At 35.6% G+C, this 27,472-nt stretch overlaps 1 protein-coding gene and 1 long non-coding RNA gene across 6 annotated transcripts in view; one reads left to right on the forward strand and one right to left on the reverse strand.

The window, feature by feature from the left end:
* The window catches only part of FER (FER tyrosine kinase), a 468,361-nt gene that overhangs the window by 159,764 nt on the left and 281,125 nt on the right, over positions 1–27,472 (reverse strand). For all 5 annotated transcript variants that reach the window (XM_032335588.1, XM_032335590.1, XM_032335589.1 and 2 more), the window contains 2 exons: positions 9,446–9,502; positions 2,220–2,335 (listed from right to left, as the gene is read on the reverse strand). In XM_032335588.1, the coding sequence (XP_032191479.1) occupies positions 2,220–2,335; positions 9,446–9,502 (173 nt within the window). The remainder of the gene's footprint in view (positions 1–2,219; positions 2,336–9,445; positions 9,503–27,472) is intronic.
* Positions 11,539–26,184, forward strand: LOC116586062. The gene is made up of 3 exons (XR_004283874.1): positions 11,539–11,639; positions 18,542–18,547; positions 26,172–26,184. It is a non-coding gene; the product is annotated as an uncharacterized LOC116586062 (long non-coding RNA).

Here is a 27,472-nt window from a genome sequence, read left to right on the forward strand (position 1 = left end):
ATGAACAACTTACTTAGTCTCAAACATGTACAACTCCCTTCAAAGTATCTCGTTTTAGCCGCTACCACAAAAGCATAATTGACAAGTATTAATGGACCAGAAACTGTAAGCTGCTAGAGTTGCATCTTTTTGTTTTGTTCTGTTTTAGGACACACTTGATTGAAAATACCTAAATAAGAACTCAATTTGTATTGGTAAATGCTATAGACTAATCACCTCATTAAATTTTATAAAATATTATCTTGATGAACACAATCAATTTCAAAATGGTAAAAACTCAAAAGTTTTGAGGAAAGTGGCTAAAGATGAAAACTAGGTAAGTAACAGTTTCAATGTAGACTTCAGCTGAAGCAGAGGGGACTTTGCTTGGAGAAAGGCAAAATTTCATCAGAGGGCTATAAAAGTAGCACAGCTCATCCATGGCACTCCAAGCATAAGTTAAAAATAAATTATATTCCCTTATAGGCCTATTTATCCTGAATATTTGTTACCAAATTTTATTCCAGATTATCCTATTGACATAGTTATAAATTCACTCATCTTTGAAAATGCAGTTTTCTTTCCTAAGAGAATGAAAAAAATAACCGTTGGGAGAAAGACAGTTTATAAATGTTTTGTACAACTCCAACCAAAGGGGAGATAACTAAGAAAAATGCTTTAGATTGAAAATATATATTGATTTATAAGGGAAAAGATAGAGTGGGAAAAATTCTAGAGATAAGGAAATTACTGTCACCGACTTTGAGCTTACAACTTTTATGAGGAATTAAAAAGGAAGTCTTAGAATGTTTGACTTTAATCCAAAATGTCATTTCTTAGGTTGGAAACTGCTTAGTAAAGAAAGTCCACAAAATAGCCAGCCTGAACTCAATATTAAGTATCTAAATATATAGCTCTCTATCATCTATTAAAGAAACTTGGGACTTCAAGGATACAACTCTCATTTTTTACCTAGAAATTCATAATTCCACTTTAGAAAATGGGCTTTTCCACTTCAGGAAGTTTAATACTTTATTTTGTAGTAAAACAATCACAAATTAGAGAGCATGAAAATTAACTTTTTCAAAATAACATAAGATATAATCTTATACCTTAAGAAAACCTATGAATACCTACAAAATGTTCATAGTTCTTTTGTGAATTTCTTTTGTGATGGCATACCTTTATCATAGCATATTTTTGACCTTCCAAAAATATACCTTTAGAAAGTTTACAACTTGATTCTATGACAATATTTAATAAATGCATCCAACTGGTTAATACATTGTTATCAATATTCATTTTTAGATAATGAATGGAGAAATGTACATCAAAATGCTCCAACCTATGCACTTAGTTCTCTGGTTGCCATCATCTTGGTCGTCTGCATTTCTCTCCTCTCTCCCCTATGTAGACTTCAATTTTACACACTATGCCATGATAGAAACATATATCCACATGTGCGTGCACACACACGCACCTTTCCCTTTCTCCCTTTACAACACAAATCTCTGTATAGTCTCTTTCATTCCCATCCATGTATCCATGCATCTCAGAATGAGTGTTCATCCTTACTCTGTCCAAAACATCTTTCTATTTGTTTTGTGCTGTGTTGTATATACTGGATTTTGCCACTAACAGAACAGTGTTAACCACACGCAATACAGCGATAGCAAGTTGGAACATTAAATTTTAGCCAATCATCCTAGAAGATTAGGAAAAAAACAATGTGCAGATTTTGGAACAAATGTCCAACAATGAGTTGAAGACGAAATCTGAGGTTCTCAGAAAAGAAAAGTAACAGCTCAGTGAAGACTATCAACTGAAAACATCTAAGGAAGGTTAGATAGATATAATTATATGTATCTAAATATATATACATAAATTATGTATTTGTATATAGAATACAGTAATATTTTTATTATAAAGACAACCATAACACTGCATATATACATGCCTATGTATATGTATATGTGATAAAAGCAAAAAATATTGCAGTATACCAATATTGAAGAATACACTGTTTTTTAGCATCTGGTTCTTTTGGCTGTGATCGTGTAACTAATATAGTCTAGTTCAAAAACAAACTTTTCGTTTCTACACTGATTAAGTGCTTCCTTATGAACATTCTAAAAGTGCTTACTTCTATTCAGTAAATCATAATTTAATTCCAAACTTCACATTTGATTTTATAGTATTAACTTATAAATACATGTTTAATATAACTTTTACAAACTCACTTGGCTTCTTGTAAAAATTTAATTTTCAGTTCCTGAGGAAGATCTTCTTTACATGTTTTAACAGCAACAGCAGTTTTATCCTTTAATATGCCCTTATATACTTCACCAAAATTTCCCTGAAATACAAACACATTTACTGTTTAGGATATAAGACAGACACATCAATCTTTGCAAAATACAAGGAAAGCACATAATAATGAGTTTTGTATTCAAAGTATTCTGTTAGCTTTATTCAGAATCTTAAGTGGAGACAAAGATTGGAAATGTTGCTCTTTCCAAACCTCCAACTTTAAAAATAGTACTCAACCCACCCACCATTTGAGAGACTGAAGCTTGAGGAAAACCAAAAAAGAAAAAAGGGAAAACAATTCTAAGAGACTTGGATAAAAGGAGAAACTCAAAGTGAAGCCATCCAAAGTATTTAAGTTTAATATGTCTCGTAGTACTCATTACCCCCAAGCTCTAAATTTTTATTAGATTAAGAAGTTATCAATTAATGTTTCAAGATAAAGCAAAGCAAAGACTCCATGAGGAGACTTGGTATGGATCCCTAAAGCTGAATGTCAGTTGAAGAGTGTCAGGGAATAAGGGAGAGGCAACAGAACCAGGCAGATCAAGGACTGTCCATCTTAGAAAGGCACCGAGGAAGAGGAGGTGCTTACCCAAATGCCATGGTCACCCATGTTGAGTTTCTATCAAACGTATAAATCCCTAACCTCATGCTATGGCTCTAACCCACTTTGACTTAACATGCCTTATTTCAACGTTGGGGTCATTTGTTTTTTACTATTAATATAAAACCAGATATGACAAAGAAGATCTATAAAGCTAATACAACAACTAGTTTTTAGTGTTCAAGTTTTTATGCATGTTTATATATCTTTTACATAACTATAATCCTAATATGCAAGCCTTCTAATAAGCTTCAACACTATTGTTGAGCAAGAAGTAACTGAACTAGGACTCTGCTAGTTACTGGGTTTGAGTTCTAGGAGTAATGTAACTTTTTTTAAAAAAAATTTATTATTCTTATTATTATTTCATTTTTTTAGAGAGAGAGAAAGACAGAGAATGCATATGACCAGGGGGAGGGACAAGAGGAAGAGCATCTCAAGCAGATTCCTTGTGCAGTCCCCAGAACATGCCATGGGCTGAAATCAAGAGTCAGATACTGAACCAACTGAACCACCCAGGAGCCCTGAGCAATTTAACTCTCAATCAACAGTTCAAGGTGTCTACGTTTTATGTCATTATTAAATTTAAAATTACTAAAATATTTATTTCAATGTATATTTTTATAACTGTACATTTATTTACATCTAATTTCTGTCAGCAGAAATTTTTAGAAAAATTTTTAAATTCTAGTGTAATTAACAGTGTTATGTTAGTTTTAGATATACAATGTAGTGCTTCAGAAATTCCACATATTACTTAGTACCCATAGCGATAAAGATTTTTTTTTAAAGATTTTATTTATTTATTTGTCAGAGAGAGAGAGAGAAAGAGAGAGAGAGAGAGCACAGGCAGGCAGAGTGGCAGCAGAGGCAGAGGGAGAAGCAGGCTTCCTGCCAAGCAAGAAGACCAATGTAGGACTTGATCCCACAACACGGCGATAATGGCCTGAGTCAAAGGCAGCCACTTAACCAACTTACTTAACTTACCAGGGGAAGCCTGAGCTACCCTGGCATCCCCTGGTAAGTGTACTCTTACTCCCCTTAGCCTATATCACCTATCCCCTTCTCACCTGCCTCTGGTAACCATCTGTTTGGTTTTTTTATAGTTAAAACTCTGGGTTTTTTGGGGTTTGCCTTTTCTTTTTCCTTTGTTCATTTGGTTTCTTAAATTCCACACGTGAGTGAAATCATACGGTATTTATCTTTCTCTGACTTGCTTAGCATTACACCCTCAGGATCCATCCATGTTGTTGCAAATGGCAAGATTTCATTTTTTTAATGGCTGAATAATATTCCATTGTATATATTTACCACATCTTCTTTATCCATTCATTAATCAATAGACACTTGGGTGGCCTCCATATCTTGGCTATTGTAAATAATGCTGCTACAACATTGGGGTGCGTGTATCCCTTTCAATTATTATTTTTGTATTCTTTGGGTAAAACCAAGTAATGTGATTGCTGGATTGGAAGGTAGGTCTATTTCGGAATTCATTCATTCTGAAATTCATGGTCCACCATCATCAATATTTTATCGTCATTGTATTCTTTGGTGATTCTCTTCACATTTTTGTTCTCACAAACTTGGCTCTCACCTGAGCAGTCAAATGGTGGCTGAGCTTCCTTTTGCCTTCTGAACTTAAGTAATGATTCCCCTTTCACTTTTCCTTCTCCCACTGGCCTGGAGATGATAATATTCAACTAGCTCCTTGTCAAACCATTTTCCTTCCTGCATTCCCAAAACCAAGCTCTGAAACCTTATAATTTGATTATATATCCACTGCCCCTTACCATAGCTAACACTACTGATTTGAAAGTATCTTCTTTTGTTTATTAACAATTTAACCCCTAGGACACAGTATTCAGGGATACTCTTGTCTTAATTCCTGTCCATTTCAATAGACACTTAAAGTACCTTCCAACACTTCAAACCCTCAGGTTCCTCTGAACATCATTTCTCCAGTAATCTTGTACTCCAACCTATTTTTTCTAGGATGATGCCTTAAACTTTGCCACTGCCAGGGCACCTGGGTGGCTCAGTGAAGTGTCTGACTCTTGATTTCAGCTCAGGTCATGATATTGATCTTTTGAGATAAAGCCCTCAATTGGTCTCCATGCCTCTGTGCTGGACATGGAGCCTGCTTAAGATTCTCTCTTTCCCTCTGCCCCTTCCCCCGCTCTAAATAAAAACAAAAGAGAACAACTTTGCCACCGCCAATAATGTAACTCCCCTGTAGTACCCATTTTATTCATCCCATCTTCTAGCTGGCTTCTACTTTTGTAGCTTACTTCCTTTAGTATCCAGACTCCAAAAATCCTTTAACTACTCAGGAACTTCCAAATCTTTAGCTCTTACTGCTTTCATTATCCAACACCCCCTTAACGTCCTTCCTTCCTTGCTTATCCAGTTTAAATTCTATAGTCAGCAATTGCTGATATACATTCTGCTTACTGTACATTTCTCAACTTCACTGTTGATCTTCATCTATTAAACTCCCTTGTCAAATCTACAATCCTGATTAAACTCAACACTCTGCCTACTCTGCACCTATGCAGCTAAATGTGGCTGAAGAAAATCCACACCCCACTGACTGGTTTCACTTTAAATTCATGAGGACAACCCTCTAGAGGGCTCTTAATGTTGCTCCAGCAATTCTCATCTCTCCTACTAAAACAGTCTGTTTTTCACTAGCTTATTCCCAACTGCAAACCACCATGCTGTTGTGTCTCTCAGGGTAAAAAGCAACACAATTCATTCTCTTGAAACTACCACCACATATCTATGCTTCCTTTTGCAACAAAGCTTGAAAGAGTTTCGTTCTTGCTATCTCTAATTCCTCTCCATCCATTCTCTCTTCATCTATTTTAATCTGGCTTTCTGCTAAATCATTCCCAGGAAATTGCTCAGCTGAGTCACCAGTGGCCATCTCCTTACTAAAGTCTACAGTGAATTCCCAGTCATCATCTCATTTGACCTATTAGCAGAATATAACACCATTGATTACTCTGTTTTCCTTGATATACTACTCTCTTCTTTTGGCTTCCAAGATATCTTATCTTCTGTTTTTTTTTTTTTTTTTTTTTTTTACCTTTGTAATTGATTTCTCTTTCTTAGCCTCTTTTGGTGACTGCATCTCTTGTCTGAAGCCTATTATAATAGTGACCAGGGTTCAGTCTCCATCCTCTCTTCTGATAGAGACCTACTCCATTACTGAGCTCAACTGGTCATATGGCTTTAAATGCCATCGATATGTGGTATATATCCAAAGTAATGTCATTCAACCATGAAAAAGCAGGACATCCTGCCATTTGCAATATCACAGATAAAAGTTGAGCACATTATGATAAATCACACTAAGAAAGACAAATACTATATATACTATCACATTTATGAAATCCAAAAAAGCCAAACTCATAAAAACAGAGAGTAAAATGGTGGTTACAAAGAATGGGGAAGGGGGGCAGATAGGACTGATATTGTCTAAGGGTACTAACTAAACTTTTGAGAAGTAAGCACTAGAAATCTAATGCACAAGATAGTGAATACAAATACTATTATATTATAATCAAACTTGCTAAGAGGCTACAACTTTTCAGCCACACAAAAAAAAAATTACATAATGTGCTAGAGACGCTAAATACCACTACAATGGCGTATCAATTTAGTATACTGTGCACCTTAAATGTACACATTATATATCAAATACATTCCAATTAAAAATCTTAAATAACATCTATATATAACTACCACAAATATATGCTACAACTGCAAATTTGTACTTTTGATCCAGACCGCTTTTTTAAACTCCAGACTTGAGAGGCAGCTATCTTCCCAGACTCTCCATTTGACAAACAGACAAAACTTAATACATCCAAAACCTAACTCCTAAATTTATTCCCCCCAAACTTACTGCACCTACACTGACCTCCCCTTCTCTCATGCCCCACATGGACTTCATTAGGATATTCAGTTGGTTCAACATCAAAAACAACCAGAACTCACAAGTTTCTACCACCAGCCCTGCTACCACCCTGATCTAGCAACTACCATCTATTAGTTTGGTAAGGGCAAGTGCCTCCTAAACTTCCAACTTGTCAGCCTGTACTCAACATAACAGCCACAGTGATCTTTTTACTAAGTAAGATCAGGCTACCCCTCCACTCAAAGTCATCCACTAACTCATCTTCTCATACATAATCAAAGCCAAAGCAATTATAATGGCCTGCAGAGTTCTACATGATTTACACCCTCACTGCCTCACCCACTTCCTGTCCTGTCACCTTCCTGCCTGCTTACTGAACTCACTTACAGCCAAACTGTTTGCCTCGCTTTTCAAAGAAAATTCGCATTGCTTATTCCATTTTCCTAGAACCCTCTTTCTCAGATGTCCTCATGGCTAAAACCCTTCCAACTTTTTATACAAAAGTAAACAATTATAATAAAGCATACCCAGATCTCTCTATTAAAAATTGCAACCCTGGCCAACAGCACTCCCAATCTCCCTGTATTTCTTACAGGGCTTAGCATCCTCTAATATAAAATTTAGCTATTTATTGTTTATAATTTCTCCATCTTCCCCTGCTAGATAGACTATAAGCTCGAACAGGGCAAAGATATTTGTCTCCTTTACAGGCTGATGTATCCTGAGTGTCTAGAAGAGAGCCTAGCACAAAGGAGACATTCCATAAATATTTCAGGAGTGAATAAAATATTTCTTGAATACCAACCATATAACAAGTACAGTCTAATTACATATTGCTGGATAAAAAAGTTAAAAGTTCCTACCTCAATCTTCTATAACTACACAATTCCAAAGTCTGACAGTATAGAAACCATGACTAATTCTTTTTTCCTCATGCACTCTCAAGGAGTATGCTGTAAATATTTATTAAGAATAGGTAGTGAAAAGATCAAATCATAAATCAGTTTATACTCAAAAATATTAGCTGAAACTAAGCTAATACAGTGTCTTTAAAGTTGCAGTCTTATTAAAATGATTAAATTTATTTAAAATGACCTCATGCTACTGCCTTGTCACTGAGAAAATATTATTCTTCAAAATAACTTTAGTAAGAATCTAGAGATTAAAATCCCTCCTAATGTACCATATCTCACATATTAAACTAAACATAAAAATAACTGAAATATTTCTCTTTAACTGAAAATAGTTTTTCTTGGCATTTAAAAAAGCAGTGTTCCTCAACATATTCTATTTCAGTAAGTGATTTGTTTTATAATTTTTAGTTGTATTTTCATGGAAATTTAATTTATTTGTAATAATTTTTGGTCCAATTACTGCTCCTGAGTTACTGACCTAAAGTAATGGAAAGAAGGAACACTTCCTTAAGAATGATGACTGCAATGCAAATGAAATAAACACATAAGCTACTGCTTTTAGCTTGAGATTCTTTATAATTTACTTACTAAGGATTAGCAGTCAATAAAAACTGCTTTCCAATAGCAATTTAATGCTCCCATATGGAAAGGATATTTTAAAATAATATGAAAATCCTACAAAATGGATTATTTTAACAGGGATTTGCTTTATCAATATATATCAGAGATTAAAAAAAGGGGGTGTAAGAAAAAATTTGTCAATTCATCAAGTTGACATTTGAATAAAAAATTAATAATCATCTCTTTCTTTACATAAAATGCTGAGCCTTTAGTATTCATCACTCAAAAAACATGAGTAATAGTTTTCTCTCAATATCTGTATTTTATACTATTTTTCACACTGCACCTATAAAACTATACTCAATTCAAACTTTCAAACAGAAACATCAATGAAGTCATTGACAAAGACGTTAATATTTACCTACTGGGACTCAATCATGAATCAGCAATTAATAATTTGCAAATAGTCCATTTGATTAATGATCAAATGTCTACTACTATTATTCAACATAATATACATTCATATGGCCTATTTGTTGGAATAAACTTCAAACTAGACTGGAAGAAAAAGGGACTTTCATCACATACAAGTTGCCTTCTCTGACCACTACCAGACCTACCTATAAAATGAATCTTTATATTGAAACCTGTCTTCTCCACAAAATTGTCAGATGAAATAATGCATCTAGTGCTGTTAGATACTGTGAACTATACACAATCCTGAAATATCAGAGAGTAGCATATGCCACTTTTTCTGAGCTATCCTGTATAACCAGAAACAAATGGAGTAGGACTATTAGGTGTTTAAACTTCTATTACCCTATAGTCTCTTTCCCATCTCCAATTACTAGTTTTGGTTTTCTCACACTATAATAAACTCATACGGTTTAAGTCCTTCCAGAGGAAAACAGACATATACTATTTTAAAAAGCCAAGAATCATCCTTAAACTTTTCACAGATTTTTACCTATATGTTTCATTGAACACTGCAGTATTTGTAGCAGACGTGGTATTGTGTCCTCCTGGCTTCATGTGGGAATGTGCCTTGCTGTGTGCTAGAATGCAAGAAAGACTCTGGAGAAAACTAAGAAATCCATAGCATGCACAGTCACTATACAGACTTTTGGTTATTTAGTTCATTTGACCACGTACCTTGCCCAGTAATTCTCCCAATGTGACATCTTCATGATTGAGAACCCATTTCTTATCCTAGGGCAAAGAAAGAGAACAACAGCTTTAGCCCAAGCAAGAGTGCATTTCTTTTGAGTGTAAGATCCATTTGAGGCAGTGAGCAAGAGAATTAAGGGGTATTTCATTCAGACCATTAAATCAACAGCATTCTCACAAGTTGTGACTTCAAGAGGTTATGAAACGGGTTTAAGAAATGTTACTAAACAAGAGGATTTTAAAATCGACATTACTGCTAACTTCTATCAGAAATCTCAGCCTTCAAAATGGTAGTATCCTTGTAACTAGAACATAGCACGCATTTTCCTCCCACCATAAAATTTGGCTATCCTTTACTTCATCATTTCATAACAGTTGTGTCCTAAGTTCATGAGAGAATATCACTGTACAGTGCAAAATGTCCAATTCCCACTTGAGCATCTAAGATAACATTACTAAGAGCTAATCTTCCACATGTAAACTGGTCACGAGTTATAGGTGTCTATGACACTCACTACATGCAGTTTCCTCACCTTTCCCAACTACATTATTGTAGTATAATAAAGCAACAAGTATCAACTACAATATCACTAGGATACACAAGATTAGTAATACAAACATGCCATTATAAAAGAATATCCTATTATCTCAAGAACTAACTACTACATAGGACTACTTTATCATCTAAAAAATCTCAACTAGGAAACTACACAATAACATAAGGTTAAAAGAGGACATAATTTTTTTTAAAAGAAAACAGAAAAGTAATGAAGGAAGAAAGAAGGAGAGAGGAAGAAATGAAAGAAAGAAGGAAAAACATGGGCGGGGGGAAGAGAGAAGGAAAAAAGTTCTGGAATAATATATTTTCTATGTAACTTATTTTTTTATTAAATGTTAAAGTGTAGCATTCCCCCATTATACAGACTGAAATCTAATATGATCTATGGAATGACTTACAACAATTAATCACATATCTTCAAGTAAAAATATACCCTAACTTTAGTTTAAAAATATTCTGGACAGCCATTTGAAGCACTTTACCTTCTGGAACACTGTAAAACATATATGACTGCCACCCTCTGCTAGGTCAACAAAGAGAACCACATTGACTTTTTTCAATAATATTTTACATGTACAGTCTTTCAATCTAAATACAGAGCTAGAGTTAAAAATGACCTGGAGACCAGGAGAATAGTTTCTTTTCTTTTCTTTCTTTTTTTTTTTTTTAAGATTTTATTTATTTATTTGTCAGAGATCAGAAGTAGGCAGAGAGGCAGGCAAAGAGAGAGGGAAGCAGGCTCAGAGCCCAATGCGGGGCTCAATCCCAGGACCCTGGGATCATGACCTGAGCTGAAGGAAGAGGCTTTACCCCACTGAGCCACCCAGGCACCCCGGAGAATAGCTTCTTGACCAAGAGAGTAAGCAAAGATTTTTAGGACACAAAAAGCACTAACTATAGAGAAGAAACAACTGTAATTCATCAAAATTATAAACATGTTTTCTTCCAAAGGCCATCATTTGATAAATGAAACAGCAAACTACATCTGGGAAAACATTTTTGCATTACATCTATCTAACAAATAACTGTTTGTAGAGGACTCATACCTCAGGAAAAAGTTGAGAAACAACTGAATTTTAAGAAATTGGTTACAAATAATCTACAATAGCCAAATTATGTAAACAGCCCAAGTGTCCATGGGCTGATAAATGGATAAAGAAGATAAACAAATAAACAAATAAATAAATAAGTGCTATATTAATAAATGTTTATGTGATATATCTCAGACACAGACAAACACACACACACACACACACACACACACACTCTGGAATATTATTCACCATAAGAAAGAATAATCTCTTGCTATTTGTAACAACATGGATGGAGCTTGAGAGTATCATGCTAAGCATCATAAGTCAGAGAAAGACAAATACCATATGACTGCACTCATCTGTGGGATTTAAGAAACAAAAGAAACAAGCAAAGGGAAAAGTAAGAGACAAATCAAGTAACAGTCTCTTAACTACAGAGAACAAACTGATGGCTACCAGTATGGAGATGGGTAGAAGGATGGGTGAAATAGGTGATGGGGATTAAGGAGTGCACTTGTGATGAGCACTGTGTGTTATATGTAAGTCCTGAATCACTAAACTGTATACCTGCAATTAATATTACACTGTATTATACCTGGAATTTAAATAAAAACTTCAAAAAATAAGTTGGATAAAAAATTTGAAAGAGGATGGACAAATAGCAAGTACATCAAAATATGTTTGATAATATTAGTCAGTGACGAGCAACTATAAACCACAATAAGGTGCCAATATGAAATACAAATAATTAAAAAGATAACAGAATATGAAAGAATACGAAAATTAAGAAGATGAACAGCATCAGGAGATTGTGAGGGTGTGGGGCAACTGGAGTACTCATACACTGTTGGTAAGGACATAAAATGGTACAGCATTTTGGAAGACAATTTGGCAGCGGCTTACGAAGCTCAACATACACATCAAGATGAGAATCGAGAAACAAATTTTGGTGTAGTCAGGCAATTAGTTATTATTCACCAATAAATAGGAATTTATTCCAAATACATAAAACAGAGCATTTGCACAATATTTGGCCAAGCTACTACAGCCAAAGAAACATTACACACAGGCAGACATAATGAGTTGCTTTATATAAATTGTTAGAAGTGGACTACATATCTGTAATGCTATAAACAGAGCAGTGGTTGCCTGAGGCAAAGGTTGGAGAAGATGGACAGCCAAGAAGTAATTCTGAGGGGTTTAGGGAAATATTCAGTTTATTGGTATTTCAATGAACTAAACATTTAAAACCTATACATTTTGCTATATGAAAAGTATTTCCATTAGGCTGATTTTTAAAAACTGAGAAATGTAAAAAAGGACATATTACAAAAATGCTACCTTTCATTTGAGTAGCATTTCTTGGTTTAATTTCCACACCACATATATTACCAAAAGTACACTACCAAAAGAATGCAGTCTGGCCGCCTGAAGAGTTATTATTTTAAATTGCAAAACTGATTTGTTGAGAACTTTTCATTTCAAAGAGTGGTAAGGAGGATCACACCAACAATCCCCCTGCAAAACACTGAAAAACCTGGATAAAATTTAAAAACAAAAGCAAAAAAAGCCCCAAACTGTTATTCAAGAGGACTGAGAAGCTAGGGAAATAGTAAGAACTGAGAACCTAAATTTAGGTTAAGAAAAGACCAAAAGTAAAAAAAAATTAAAAAAAGGTGCGTAAGACAGACCAAAATATCATCAGGTTCCAGGAGTTCAGCTAGATAGTTATCAAAGCCATATATATCCACACCCTGTCTCTAACAGTAAAACTTACAAGTCTTAGGGACTAATAGAAAATCTTGAAAGCAGCTTGGGACAAGAAGTCTATAACATACAATGGTAGAAATACTAGATTGGCAGCAAACTTATCCAAGGAGACCTGGCAGGCCAGAAAGAACTTATCATGATAAAATCAGAGTACTAAATGAGAATTGGTAGCCAAGAATACTATATCCGCTAGGCTGTCATTGAAAATAGAAGAAGAGATAAAAAGCTTCCAGGACAAACAAAAATTAAAAGAATTTGCAGGGGCGCCTGGGTGGCTCAGTGGGTTAAAGCCTCTGCCTTCAGCTCAGGTCATGATCCCAGGGTCCTGGGATGGAGCCCTGCATAGGGCTCTCTGCTCAGTGGGAGCCTGCTTACCCCTCCCCTCTCTCTCTGCCTGCTTTTCTGCCTACTTGTGATCTCTGTCTGTCAAATAAATAAATAAAATCTTTAAAAAAAAAAAATTTGCAAATACCAAACCAGCCCTACAGGAAATATTGAAAGGGGTCCTCTAAGCAAAGAGAGAGCCTAAAAGTAACAGACCAGAAAGGAACAGAGACAATATACAGTAACGGTCACCTTATAGACAATACACTGGCACTAAATTCATATCTTTCAATAGTTACCCTGAATGTAAATGGGTTAAATGTCCAATCAAAAGACACAGGGTATCAAGAATGGATAAAAAAACAAGATCCATCAATATGCTGTCTACAAGAAACTCATTTTAGAATCAAAGGCATCTCCAGATTTAAAGTGAGGGTGTGGAAAATAACTTACCATGCTAATGGACATCAAAAGAAAGCTGAGGTGGTAATCCTTATATCAAGCCAAAGACTATAATAAGAGATGAGGAAGGACACTATATCATACTTAAGGGGTCTGTCCAATAAGATCTAACAATTTTAAATATCTATGAGCCTAACATGGGAGCAGCCAATTATATAAACCAATTAACAACAAAATCAAAGAAACACATCAACAATAATACAATAACAGTAGGGGACTTAACCATGCCACTTACTGAAATGGAAAGATCATCCGAGCAAAAGATCAACAAGGAAATAAAGGCTTTAAATGACACACTGAAGCAGATGGACATCAAAGGTATATTCAGAACATTCCATCCTAAAGCAACAGAATATACATTCTTCTCTAGTGCATATGGAACATTCTCCAGAACAGATCACATCCTGAGTCACAAATCAGGTCTCAACCAGTACCAAAAGATTGGGATCATTCCCTGCATATTTTCAGAGCAAAATGCTCTGAAACTAGAACTCAATCACAAGAGGAAAGTTGGAAAGAACCGAAATACATGGAGGCTAAAGAGCATCCTACTAAAGAATGAATGGGTCAACCAGGAAATTAAAGAAGAATTGAAAAAATTCATGGAAACAAATGAAAATGAAAACACAACTGTTCAAAATCATTGGGACACAGCAAGGGCAGTCCTGAAAGTATATAGTGATACAAGCCTTTCTCAAGAAACAAGAAAGGTCTCAAGTACACAACTTAACCCTACACCTAAAGGAGCTGAAGAAAGAAAAGCAAAGAAAGGCTAAACCCAGCAAGAGAAGATAAATAAAAAAGATCAGTGGAACTAGGGCTGATTCTTTAAAAGAATTAAAAAGATTGATAAACCCTTTCCCAGACTTATCAAGAAGAAAAGAGAAAGGACCCAAATTAATAAAATCATGAAGGAAAGAGGAGAGATCACAACCAACAATAAAGAAATACAATTATAAGAACATATTATGAGCAATTATACAACAGAAAACTTGACAATCTGGAAGAAATGGATGCATTCCTAGAGACATATAAACTACCAAAACTGAAGTAGGAAGAAATAAAAACCTGAATAGACCCATAACCAGTAAGGAGACTGAAGCAGTCATCAAAAATCTCCCAGCAAACAAGAGGTCAGGGCCAGACCGCTTCCCAGGGAAATTCTACCAAACATTTAAAGAAAAATTAATACCTATTCTCCTGAAACTGTTCCAAAAAATAGAAACGGAAGGAAAACTTCGAAACTCATTTGATGAGGCCAGCATTACCTTGATCCTAAAATCTGAAAAAGACTCCATCAATAAAGGGAGATATCCTTGATGAACAAAATTCTTGATGAACAATGATGCAAAAATTCTCACCAAAATACTAGCCAATAGGATCCAACAGTACATTGAAAGGATTATTCACCATGACTAACTGGGATTTATTCCAGGGCTGTAAAATCAAAAATCGGAACAAAATATAAAATGGTAGTCCTAAATCCAAACACACCAATAATTATGTTATATATAAATTATCTAAATATACCATTTAAAAGACAAATTTTTTAAAAGAATCTTAAAAAGGAGACAACTATATGCTTTCTTTAGAAACTCACCATAACTTTAATGATACAGGTATCTCAAAAGGATAGAAATAGATATAAAATGCAAACATAAATCATAAGAAAGCTAGAACACCTAGTAGTGTCAGAGAAAGTAAATATAGAACTAAGAAAATTACCATGGATAGAGGAAAATCATGTAATGATAAAATGTCAATTCACTGAGAAAATGTCATTGTCCTAAAAGTCTATGCTTCAACCACCAATACTTCAAAATGAAGGACATGGACAGAATTGCAAGAATAATTTCACAATTATAGTTGGGGATATTAAAACTCCTCTCTTAGTAATAGACAGTAGAGAGAAAAGCAGCATGGGTATAAAATAACTGAATAATACTACCAACCAAGGGATCAAATTGTTATTTATAATGAAACTGTTTTATTTATAATAAAGCAGAAGAATAAACTCTGTTTGCAAATGCGTAAGGAAAATACACCAAGCAAAGTCATATCATAAACCTGGATCACAGACCAAACCTTAAGAAATGTAAAAGAAATGAGGTCATACAAGTTATGTTCTTTGACAACAAAATTTAAAAGAAATCCGTAACAAAGTTAACAGAACGTTTCCAAGTACTTGGAAATTAAATAGGACACTTTTTAAAATGATTCATGGGTGAAAGAAAAAGTCTTAAGCAATTCTAATTTACAGCTAGGTAAGCTAAACTAATTAGATGACTCGGGTAAGCTTAACAAATTTAGTTTACAGAATGTTCAGTTTACATTTGGGTTCCTTATCTTATGTTGGTTAATATTTGGTGTGAGTATTGTTTGTATTGACCTCACCCTGAACCTCTTATGTTCTATTCTGGAATATATAGCTGTGCATCAACTATCTCTAGTTTAAGATTTATGACACAATATGCCTCTGGAATTCATCCTCATTATTAAGAAAGGAGATGTTTTATCTCTGGGAAGAACCAATGCACTCTAGCAGTAATATCCATAGTATCCATATTCTTTAAGTTTAATATTATTAAAATAAAATAGCTTTCAATTTTTTTTCCACAAAATCCAACAGAATGCACTTTTATCTATTTCTAAACAGCTGATTTAAGACTTACCATATACGAAGTAAAAATTACAATGACAATGATTGTTAGGAAAGTATTTCAATGTCTCATTAAAAATCTTTGAAGGGGGGCACCTGGGTGGCTCAGTGGGTTAAAGCCTCTGCCTTCAGCTCAGGTCATGATCCCAGGTCCTGCATGAGGCTCTCTGCTCAATGGGAAGCCTGCTTCCCCCCTCCCTCTCTGGCTGCCTCTCTGCCTGCTTGTAATCTCTATCAAATAAATAAATAAAATCTTTAAAAAAAAATCTTTCAAGGGTAATACTTTTTAAACATTGAATTGTTTAAATACTCAAGACACTTGAAAGTTGCCTAATATTCTCATTAATTCTATTTTCTTAGGTATGGTGTGATTTTATAACATATTCAAGCAAATGAAAAGCCAAATTTTCTGTGAATGTGAAAAATATTTATAAATCTCACTTTTATGAAAAGTGCTAATAACTTAAGAAAATATGAGTTTTGTTTTGTTTTGTTTTGTTTTACTCAAAATTAGTTATAAGAAATGAAGTGAACTAGCCAGGGTTAATTTCATGTTTTACATAAAAATTTCAGAGTGGTACAGAGTGGTAAGAAGAATAAAAGTTTAAATAAAACAAAAAATAGTAGAAAGTCCCTTAACAGTTAAGACAATCTTTGCACCATATCCTTCAACAGAATACCACTAAAATTCTATTTGCTAAGTAAAACCTTGTTTCTTATTTCTCAGAAAAACTTCTGGCTTTCAAAACTTAACTAGTAAATATGGACAAAAGGTAGAAGGAGATGTTGAAATGTAAGGAAGCACTATTGATTAAAAAGTTTCACAAAGTGAATTATAGGGAAAGAATTTTCTGAAGCACAATGAGGTTAGAATTCATAACCAAGTCATCAGGTAATTTCCAAACCCATTCCTTATATTAGAGTGAATCTTTACATATCAATCTTTCATGCAATGAAACACATTATAATTAATATTATGATAGGCAAAGTATATTTAACCCAGTTTATATTGGCATAATATAAACTTGAAAGTTTATTCAATAGACTTATTATAGCTTACAGCTTCAAACTTCATCCTTTCTAGCCCCAGAACAGCAAATATTAACTGACTTTAGATTCATCATGTTTTCTTTTCCTTTCCTGAAAGGGACCACAAACAAATGGTGAGCTGGAGAGTAAAAAATAGAAATATACACTACTGGTTATTTACCCCCAAAGATACATATGTAGTGAAAAGAAGGGTCATCTGTACCCCAATGTTCATAGCAGTGATGGCCACAGTCACCAAACTGTGGAAAGAGCCAAGATGCCCTTCAACAGACAAATGGATAAGGAAGATATGGTCCATATATACAATGGAATATTATGCCTCCATCAGAAAGGATGAATACCCAACTTTTGCATCTACATGGATGGAACTGGAGGAGATTATGCTGCATGAAATAAGTCAAGCAGAGACAGTCAATTATCATATGGTTTCACTTACTTGTGGAGCATAAGGAATAACATGGAGGACATTAGGAGAAGAAAAGGAAAAGTGAGTTGGGGTAAATCAGAGGGGGAGACAAACCACAGGAGACTGTGGACTCTAAGAAACAAACTGAGGGTTTGGGTGGGGAGAAGGGTGGGGGGATGGGTGAGCCTGATGGTGGGTATTAAGGAGGGCACATATTGCATGGAGCACTGGGTGGGGTGCATGGACAATGAATCTTGGAACACTGAAAAAATTAAAACAAACAAACAAACAAAAAACAAACACACATCTGAGATGCTATTCACAGCTAGTCTGCCCCTACCATAATAGTAAGACAATAAAATGTAAATACATTCTTTTGGAAGAAAGCATATCTCCTGAAGAGAGCAGAGCAGTCAAGAGGTCTGGTCTAGCTCACACTGTATATCAATCAGCTCCCTCTATTCAAAGAGACTATTAGGAAAGATTTTTTCCAGGACTCACTTGTGGCACTGTGTAACACAACAAGAAGATATGAAACAATCTGGAATATACCAGATTGTTGCTAGCTTACTAAAAGAAAGCCAAAACAGTGAAATAGTATTCTGGATAAAGAATGGAAGCTGAGAGACTGCACAGAGCCCAGTCCCAAATACATCCTATTGTATACATATGTACAAGGAGTTACGCTAAAAATTCAAAGCTAAGTGAATTCAGAGATAAACTAAATATAGGACTTATTCTCAGGGATTAATATTTAAGCATATGGAAAGTAGAATCTAAGAGAGAATTATGAATAGTATGGAGCTTGAACACTGAGGTATGTGTGGTCAATATAAAGAAGATGGTTAAAAAAGGCTTCACAGAACAGGTAGAAAGGTCTCCCAGATTTCCCAAAATAACTTTGCCTTAGCTTTCTATAAGCTACTAAATAAGGAAAACCATAAAGCTCTTGCTTTAGATGGTCAGAAGTCAAAAGTAGTGTTCGTGGGGGAAGAAAACTGTATGCTACCTCACAGCAGACTTTAAAGAGAAAAAAAGACGAAATTAAAGCCGTTTGGGGTAGAAAAATGAGACGAAGTGGTGTCTGTGTATCTGTACATGAGTGAAGCGTAGAGGTTGGCCAGAAATACCCATGTTTCTACTACCTATGGTTGTTGATTGTCCTATCTACCAATACCAGCCTTCTTCTCTCCAGACTCTCCTCAAACTGAAGTGTTTGTTTTTACTAGTTCACTTCCAAATTTTCTACCATGCAGTGGTCTCTGCAACAGGTACCAAGCCATTCCCCACCCCCTTTTTTAGAGAGGGAAACAGAAAGAAAAGGTGGTGGGGAGGGAAAGAGAGAATCTTGAACAGGCTCCACACCCAGTGCAGAGCCCACTGTGAGGCTTGGTCTCACAACCCTGAGATCATGACCTGAGCCAAAATCAAGAGTCTGATGCTTAAGCAACTACACCGCCCCTCCCAAGCCACCACTTCAATGGAACTCAATGTTACAACTACACTGCAGGGGAAAAATGCAAGACTGGGGAGGAATACAGTCCTGGAATTTTAAGATACAACACCCAAAGCATATGTGTATATTCCATTAAACCCTTTTAAATGGTGGTTAAGTTCCATACATTTGATACATTACTGATAATCACTGCTAGCACTGCTTCTCTAGGAAAGCGCATTTCAAAAAATGAAATAGAAATAAACTTTTAGAGTACACTGTTCAAAATGTTATTTAAAATGTCATATGAGAAATATAGAAGATGATAAAGACTCCGAAAAAAAGAAGCCATATTTTGCTAGAGAAGTCACAGAAAGCTTCACAAAAGAGGTAGAATTTGAGATAACCTTGACCATGAATATAATTCTGATATACTAAAATTAGAAAACATATGCAGCAAAAGCATAGAAAGAAGTGGGAATCTCCTAGAGATTAAATACACCATTATGATAAAAGTCAAGAAATCTTAAAAGGGAACAGTATTGGATGAAAAACTAAAAATATACTTTCTGACCAAACCATGGTGTTTTAAATGCCAAGCCATCCAGTATTCAGTCAATCTCATAACCAGGAGTCCCTAAACTTTTTCTTTTTTCTATTGTGTACCCCATTAATTATTTTTTTAAATGTGAGCATTTGCTCTACTATACCAATATATAATATTTACTATACAGCATCCTCAAAAAGAGAAATTAAAATGATATAGGTACTGGACAAATTGGTGTAAATACAATGCTTCCTGCTCCTTTCCACTAAGTACAACTGTAAACCATGGAGATAATGTGAGGAACAGTGAAAGAACTTTGAAAGGTGGTGAGAGAAGTGAATTGCTTTGGGATCCCAGGAGTGAGGGCAGGGGTGGGGGTGGGGGTATTATAACACAGCAGGGTGTCTTGTCTCATCTACACAACAGAAGGAGGCTTAACTCTCAACCTAGCAACAGAAGGCAGTCCAGGTAAAGCCATTCTTCTCTGGGATCAAAAGGTAGTCCTCCCCCATACCAGGTAAACTTAGTACCAATAGCAGGCAGATGGATTGGAAGGTCTGCTCACAGTAAATTGCCAGAAGAAATGCTCTCTTTCTGTCTGGTCCTGAGACTCCCCTGCCTTGTGAAAGAATACTGAGGTGGCCCCGAAGCACTACCAATACAGACCTGGGAACAACAAGCAGCCAAACCTGTAAAGTCTCTTTGTTCCTATGTTCTCCCCCCACCAAGATACCAAGGTAACTGTGCTGTACTTTCAAGGAAAACGCCACCACAAAAAGTAGCCTTGCCTGCAAAGCCTCTTTGTCCCCACAGACCTAAGACTTCTAGCTCCTGCCCAGACACAGGCAGCTGAGGACACTGACAGAAGAGAATCCCACAAGCACCCAGCCCAGACAGTGCACTGTATTCTCTACAGGCAGGGAAATACTGACAAGCAAAGCACATGTGCCTGACACTCCCTTCTCCCACAGGGAAACATCTGGCAGCCCAGCCTACAGAAACTCTTTCCACCCAAACACAGCACTAAAGGAGCAAGTGGGAACCAGATAAACTAGCAAACCAAAAAACACTTAAAAAGACTGAAAATTAAGCCATCATTGAAACCACAGTTCACAAAAATGGGCCAGGATCTGCATGTTAAACTTAAACTATGTGACTGCCTGAAAAGAATAAAAGATTTAAGTAGGACCCAGAGTCTCCTAACAAAATAGATTAAATGTCCAGGGTACAATAAAAAATCATCCATCACACAGATATATACGAAAATTACAACCTGAATGAGAAAAGGCAGTCAACTAACACTAACGTATCAATACATCAGATGTTGTAATTTTGTTAAGGATTTTAAAGCAGCCATAACCAATCATAACCAATCATAAATTCTCCTGAAACAAATGGAAAAGCAGATTATCTCAGCAATAGAAAACAAAGTTATAAAAGAGAAACGAATAGAAATTATAACATTAAAAAGTAACAAAAATAAACTCACTGAATAGACTCAATAGTAAAATGGAAAAAAAAAAAAAAAACAGAATATAATCCCTGAACTTGAGGGTAGATCAACAGAATTTACTCAATTTAAACAAAGAGACAGTAGGTTAGGAAAAAATTAACAGAACCTCAGGGACCTGTGGGACAATTAGAAAAGATCAAATATTTGTGCCATCAGAGTTCCAAAAGGAGAGGAGAAAGAGTCGGATTGAAGACTATTCAAAGAAATAATGTCTGGAAATTTCCCAAATTTAGTCAAAGATGCAAATCTACAAATTTAAGCAGCTGAAAGAAACGTACCTACAATAAACCCAAAGAAATTCAAGCTAAGACATATCATAATTAACTTTCTGAAAATTAAAAAACTTGAAAGCAGCTAGAAGGAGAAGGCATTACTTACAGGGAATACCCATTTGAATAGGAGACATTTCTCTTCTGAAAATATGAAGTTCAAACGCAAGTGGCACAGTGTTTTTCAAGTGTTGAAAAAAAAAAGAACTGTCAACTGCCACTGAGTGTGGCAAAACTATCTTTTAAGGATGAAAGGAACATAAACATATCTCAGATGAAGCAATACTGAAAGGACACAGTCAACCATAAACCTAAGAAGAGTTGTAATATTTCTTCCTACACCTCCATGAATTAATTGTTCTGTATATCCCAGAAACTCCACTGCAGACAGTACAGAAGGTTAATCAGGATAGGAGAGACATAATAAAAGTGGCTTGTAGGACGACTCTACCTTGTTTACCTTTCTCAACTCTTTATGAGGAAAGAGTTCACAGAGCAGGTCAGTATCACTACATTCCTGATTATCTCCACAGTCATGATGATGAGCCTTAGCTCAACTACTCGAATGTTTAAAAGTTACTGAGTAATGTTAGCCATATGCCTGAAGTGGCAGCCACAATGAACACGTTGTCAGTATGTTTAAGGCAAACATAAAGAGTCCTGCTGTGCACTCGGTGCCTGGTTTTCGGTCCTCACGTGGCAGTCCTCATGTGGCAGGTGTGGCATTTGGTTTTTGGTCCTCACATGGCCGCTCATGTGGCAGGTGTGTGATTAGCTACCTCTAAAAACTCTGGACTCCAAGACTCAAAGAGGATTTCCTGAGAAATGGCATATCACAAGTGACTCTAGTTTGAGGCAGAAAGGAAGACATGAACATATAATTGCAGCGTAAGTAAGGGAAGCAAGCCTGTGTCAGAGCTCCCCTTTGCTGCTCCTGTTGTTCTTGCATATGTCCTTCACTGGGATAAATCTTAGCCTTGAGTATAACTTTCGATTAAGTTATAGGAATCTTTCCAGTGAATCAGTGAACTAATAGGTGGTAGTGCGACTATGAAGACAAGAACCAAGATGCCCTTCAGTGGGTGAATGGATAAGGAAGATGTGGTCCGTATACACAATGGAGTATTATGCCTCCATCAGAAAGGATGAATACCCAACTTTTGATGGACGGGACTAGAAGAGATTATGCTGAGTGAAATAAGTCAAGCAGAGAGAGTCAATTATCATATGGTTTCGCTTATTTGTGGAAGGAAAATACAATTGTGGAATGAAATAACATGGAGGACATGGGGAGATGGAGATGAGACGGGAGTTCGGGGAAACTGTAGGGGGAGATGAACAATGAGAGACTATGGACTCTGAAAAACAATCAGGGTTTTGGAGGGGCATGGGGTAGGAGGTTGGGTGAGCCTGGGGGTGGGTATTATGGAGGGCACGAATTGCATGGAGCAACGGGTGTGGTGCATAAACAATGAATTCTGGAACACTAAAAAGAAAAAAAAAAAAAAAGACACTGTGCAGTTAAGAGAGGGATTACCAAGATAGCATATGACAGAAGCCATGCTAGAACCTACATCTTTCTGATTCTAAAGGCTGTGTTATTTCTAACAGAATACACAGCCTCCCACCACCTACCAAATTAGAATAATTTAAAACAATGCCCGTGACTCAAATTCAGAGATCAACTATCAGGCAATTAATAGTTTTAATTAACTGAAACACAATGGGCCATACCTTCTATTTCAATTTTCAAGTTCTGGTCCTAAAAAGATTTGAATGGTGGTTGATGTACTTTGTGTTCAGCAAATAAGTCCTATATAAATCAGTTCTGGATTGCTCTTCGTTCACTGGTTTTACTAGATTATAATCTAATTTAAAGCTTTATATTTTGCACATTCACAATTTTGTCATCAAAAACATTACAATAAAACTTTGAAGTTGTAATCAAGTAAAATGGCTTTATATAAATAGCTGGCAGAATTATGAATCAATTTTGTATAATCTTTATATAATTTACAACCTAAAAAAAGGAACTCATACTTCAGTCTCCGGACCACTAATTAGGACTAGATAATATATGACAAATATTCCATCCATTCTCCTGTAATGACTCTGTACCAGTTGTTCTGTAAGATTTAAGGAAATCTTTTAAATAGCAATCAATGAAATTAAGCCATTATTATAGAATTTCCCACTTTCATGAAAACACTATTCTTATAAATCCTCCATCTTTGCACATGAATAGGTGTAATAGTAGGCATGAACTATAAAAATAACTGGAAATAAAACCTAATTACAGCTTTAAAATGTTAAAACCTAAATTGTAGAATTACTTTGGCCTCACAAAAGTAGCTATTTAAAATGAAGTGAACAAAGTACCAAATACGCCATTTCTCCTTTGTTCACCTGCAGAAGACAACGAAGCACAGTCTGCCTGGGCTGCAGGGGACTAATTGCACTTCCTGGTGCACTGCCACAGGGTGCAGATGGTCATTATTTATTATGCACACCAATCCCTGCCAAATCTCTCTGGAATGGCTGTGCATTTCTTTCCAAAGGTATCCTTTTAAAGGGTTTTATAGACATACAGGAACATATTTAAAATTAGATCTCAAACAGGTAAGTCAGAGTAATTAGTGTGATGTAAATTAATATTTCTTTTGACTTTTGTTTAGTTCTCTATGAAGAAAACCCACCTACAGAAGCCCCTTATAATACTGCAGAAGGATCTTCTCTATCCCTATAGTGACGATGCATTTATTTTAGTGCAACATTTTCACTTTTCAATTTGATTGATAATTCTGACTTAAGCAAATACAAAACAACTTGCTAATATTACAACCTATATCGTAGCTTTAGCCAATATAATGTAGGTCCAACTTTTGAATTTAGCTACCAGAAATAGTGGAGATGTAAAGTTTTTTTTTTTTATCCATACCACGGTCAAAAGGATGGGAGTAATCATCCAATGTAATAGTTTTTTTGCTTGTTTGTTTTTGTTTTTGTTTTTGTTTTTAAGGCAAACATTTAAATAACAGACTTTAGGTTTTAAATCTTCAGAGTGAAAAAATTTTTAAGTAGATAGATTTCTGAATACATTAACATGATATTTTAGAGCTTTTTATTCTGAAGCCACAAACCTATCATCTTAGAATAATTAACAAAATGCTACAATACAGAACATAAAATGATTGTCAGAGTCTATAATTTTTCTACTATTCATACTGAGAAATAATTGGTATCTCTACTTTTCTTCCATACACAAGTTTTCAGTCTGCTTCATTACCTGCTTAGCGTGCTAAGCACATTTGTTCCACTTTAACTCTCAGCCATAGCTTATTTTTAGAGTCCAAGGATTACTCAAAATGTGTTCAGCTTTGTCACTGAAGTTATCAGGGTTATGTTAGAGTAAAAATCCTTATTGACATGTATGCAAAGTAGTCTGAATGCATGAAGTCCATTTAAGAAGCAATTGAATATTTGTTTAAATGCTCCATAAATTAATAAATAATCCAGAAGTTGTTTCCCCCCAAATTATTTTTATTTAGAAAAGACTTACATTATCACCTTAGAAAATATTTCATTACTTGTGCAAATTACATGAAATAGTTTTTTATGTGTATCATATACTTTTATCTTGTCTTTCTAGAGAGACTTTTATTTCCTTTTAAAATTCAAGTCTATTCAATCTCTTTACTTATATAATAAACTTTTATCTACCAGCATACCATTATGGGGGGGGCTGTACAACTCTCAATACATATATTAATTTCCTAATTCATTTTCATTCATCTTGACTTTAGAAGATTTCATTTTTCTTGACTAAAACTCTTCGAGCCAACAGTTACACCCTCCAGAGGAAGAAGTATAGCTGATCTAAGTGAAAAAATGCTGATACAGACCCTTTTCAGGTTCTGGAAACTGAGTAAATGAAAAGAATCAACTAGAAAAATATGCAGGTTCAACTTAGTCTATCAAATTCCTATAAGAAATATCTTACTATTCATCTGTACTATATACATTTATCCTTTTTACCAATGGAATTCAGTTTAACAAACAATGTGAGAGGAATAAAAATTCCTTACTATTAGAGCAAAGTACAGATTCTGCTCTCAGGAGTTTATTATCCAGTGAGAATAGGAGATGGGAAATTAGGGAGTAACTTTATGTCTAGAAAATAAAAAAGATGAGACTTCTAGGCTTTTAAGTTTTAGCATCTATGCTCATTCCTACCTACCCTGACACACTTTGGCCATTAGTTAGATATGGTCACTGTCAGACTCACTAAAAAAAAAAAAAAGAGGACTCAAATAGAAACGAAAGAGGACAAAGGACAAGCAACATCACATAAATACAAAGAATTATAATAGTATACACAACTATATGCCAGCAAGTCAGACAATCTAGAAGAAATGGATAAATTCCTAGAAACAAACCATCCACCAAAACTGTATCAGGAAGAAACAGAAATTTGAATAAACCTGTTACTAGCAAGGACACTGAATCGATAATCAAAAAACTAACCAACAAAAGTCTAGGACCACCTGGTGTCACAAATGAATTCTACCAAGCATTTAAAAAAGGGGTTAATACTGATTCTATTTCAAAAAAGTAGAAGAGCAGGGAAAACTTCCCAATTCTTTCTACAAGAAGATGAGGTATCTATCAGGTGGGTCTTCCCAGTAGCTAACTAGAAAGAAGGAGACATGTCCTTGAGTTCAAGTAGGTCAGGGTCTTGCTCATAGGGACCACTCTCCACCCTGTATGTGTGGCAACCTCATAAGAAAGAGGTATGCAAGAAGCAACACTTGTCTTTCCTCAAGGTGTACATGGTGTGGTCCTTCTGTAGGGTCAGTGCATTTACCCCTGGAACCTGAAACTGGCAAAAAGATACTGAGTGGCACTGAGGACAATTCCATGGGATTTATCAGAACCTTCTTTGGTATCTCTGATGGCTAAGAAAACAGATCTTTGGCAACGCAGCATGAGCCTTCTGTGCTATGCAATGGCTAAGAGAAGGCACTGGAGGCAAACTGCTTGGTCTTTAAATACAGCTGTGCAATTTTCATCAACTTTGCCTCTTTGAGCCTCAGTTTCCTTATCTACAAAATTATGATTAAAACAGTTGTTGCCATAATATTGGTGGGTTTTTTGTTTGTTTGTTTTATTCATTCCTTTTTTTTTACTGGGTCCTTTTTTTCTTTTTTAAGAATTTTAAAATTTATTTGACAGGAGAGAGAGATCACAAGGAGGCAGAGAGACAGGCGGGGGGTAGCAGGAAGGAGGCTCCCTGCTGAGTAGAGAGCCCAATGCGGGGCTCAATCCCAGGACCCTGAGATCATGACCTGAGCTGAAGGCAGAGGCTTAACCCACTGAGCCACCCAGGCGCCCTGTTTTATTCATTCTTTAACAGAGAGACAAAGAGCACAAGTAGGCAGAGCTGTAGGGGAGAAGCAGGGTCCTTACTGAGCTTTGAGTCTGATGCCGGCTTGATCCCAGGACACTGGGATCATGACCTGAACCGAGGGCAGACACTTAACTGACTGAGCCACCCAGGTGCCCCTATACTGGTGATTCTAATTATTAAATGAAATTTCTATAAAGTACACAGTAAGTGCTTACTGAACATTAAGCATCCTTTTTACTCATGAACCCTCAAACCTTTGGCAGGAGAAGAGCCCATTATCTCTTGCACCCATCTACCCCAAGAACCATGTCTTTCCTTTTCAGGGAACTATTATACTGCTCAAATCATTCCTTCCTTCCTGTTTTCCACAAGTATTTTTTTGAGTATCTATTCAGTAATAGTTGTTGTGGGAGGCATTGGCTGAAGAAGGTGAAAGAAGCAAAGCCCCTCTTCTTGAGGACAGGAAAAAAATAAAAACAAGTTTTCAAATTAACAACAACAAAAAAAGGACACACAACACGAATACTAAGACAGAAAATAAAAGTGGAGGTAACCATTTAGATAGAATAGCATTTAA

This window comes from Mustela erminea, chromosome 3, assembly GCF_009829155.1.
Source record: "Mustela erminea isolate mMusErm1 chromosome 3, mMusErm1.Pri, whole genome shotgun sequence".
Classification (NCBI taxonomy): domain Eukaryota; kingdom Metazoa; phylum Chordata; class Mammalia; order Carnivora; family Mustelidae; genus Mustela; species Mustela erminea.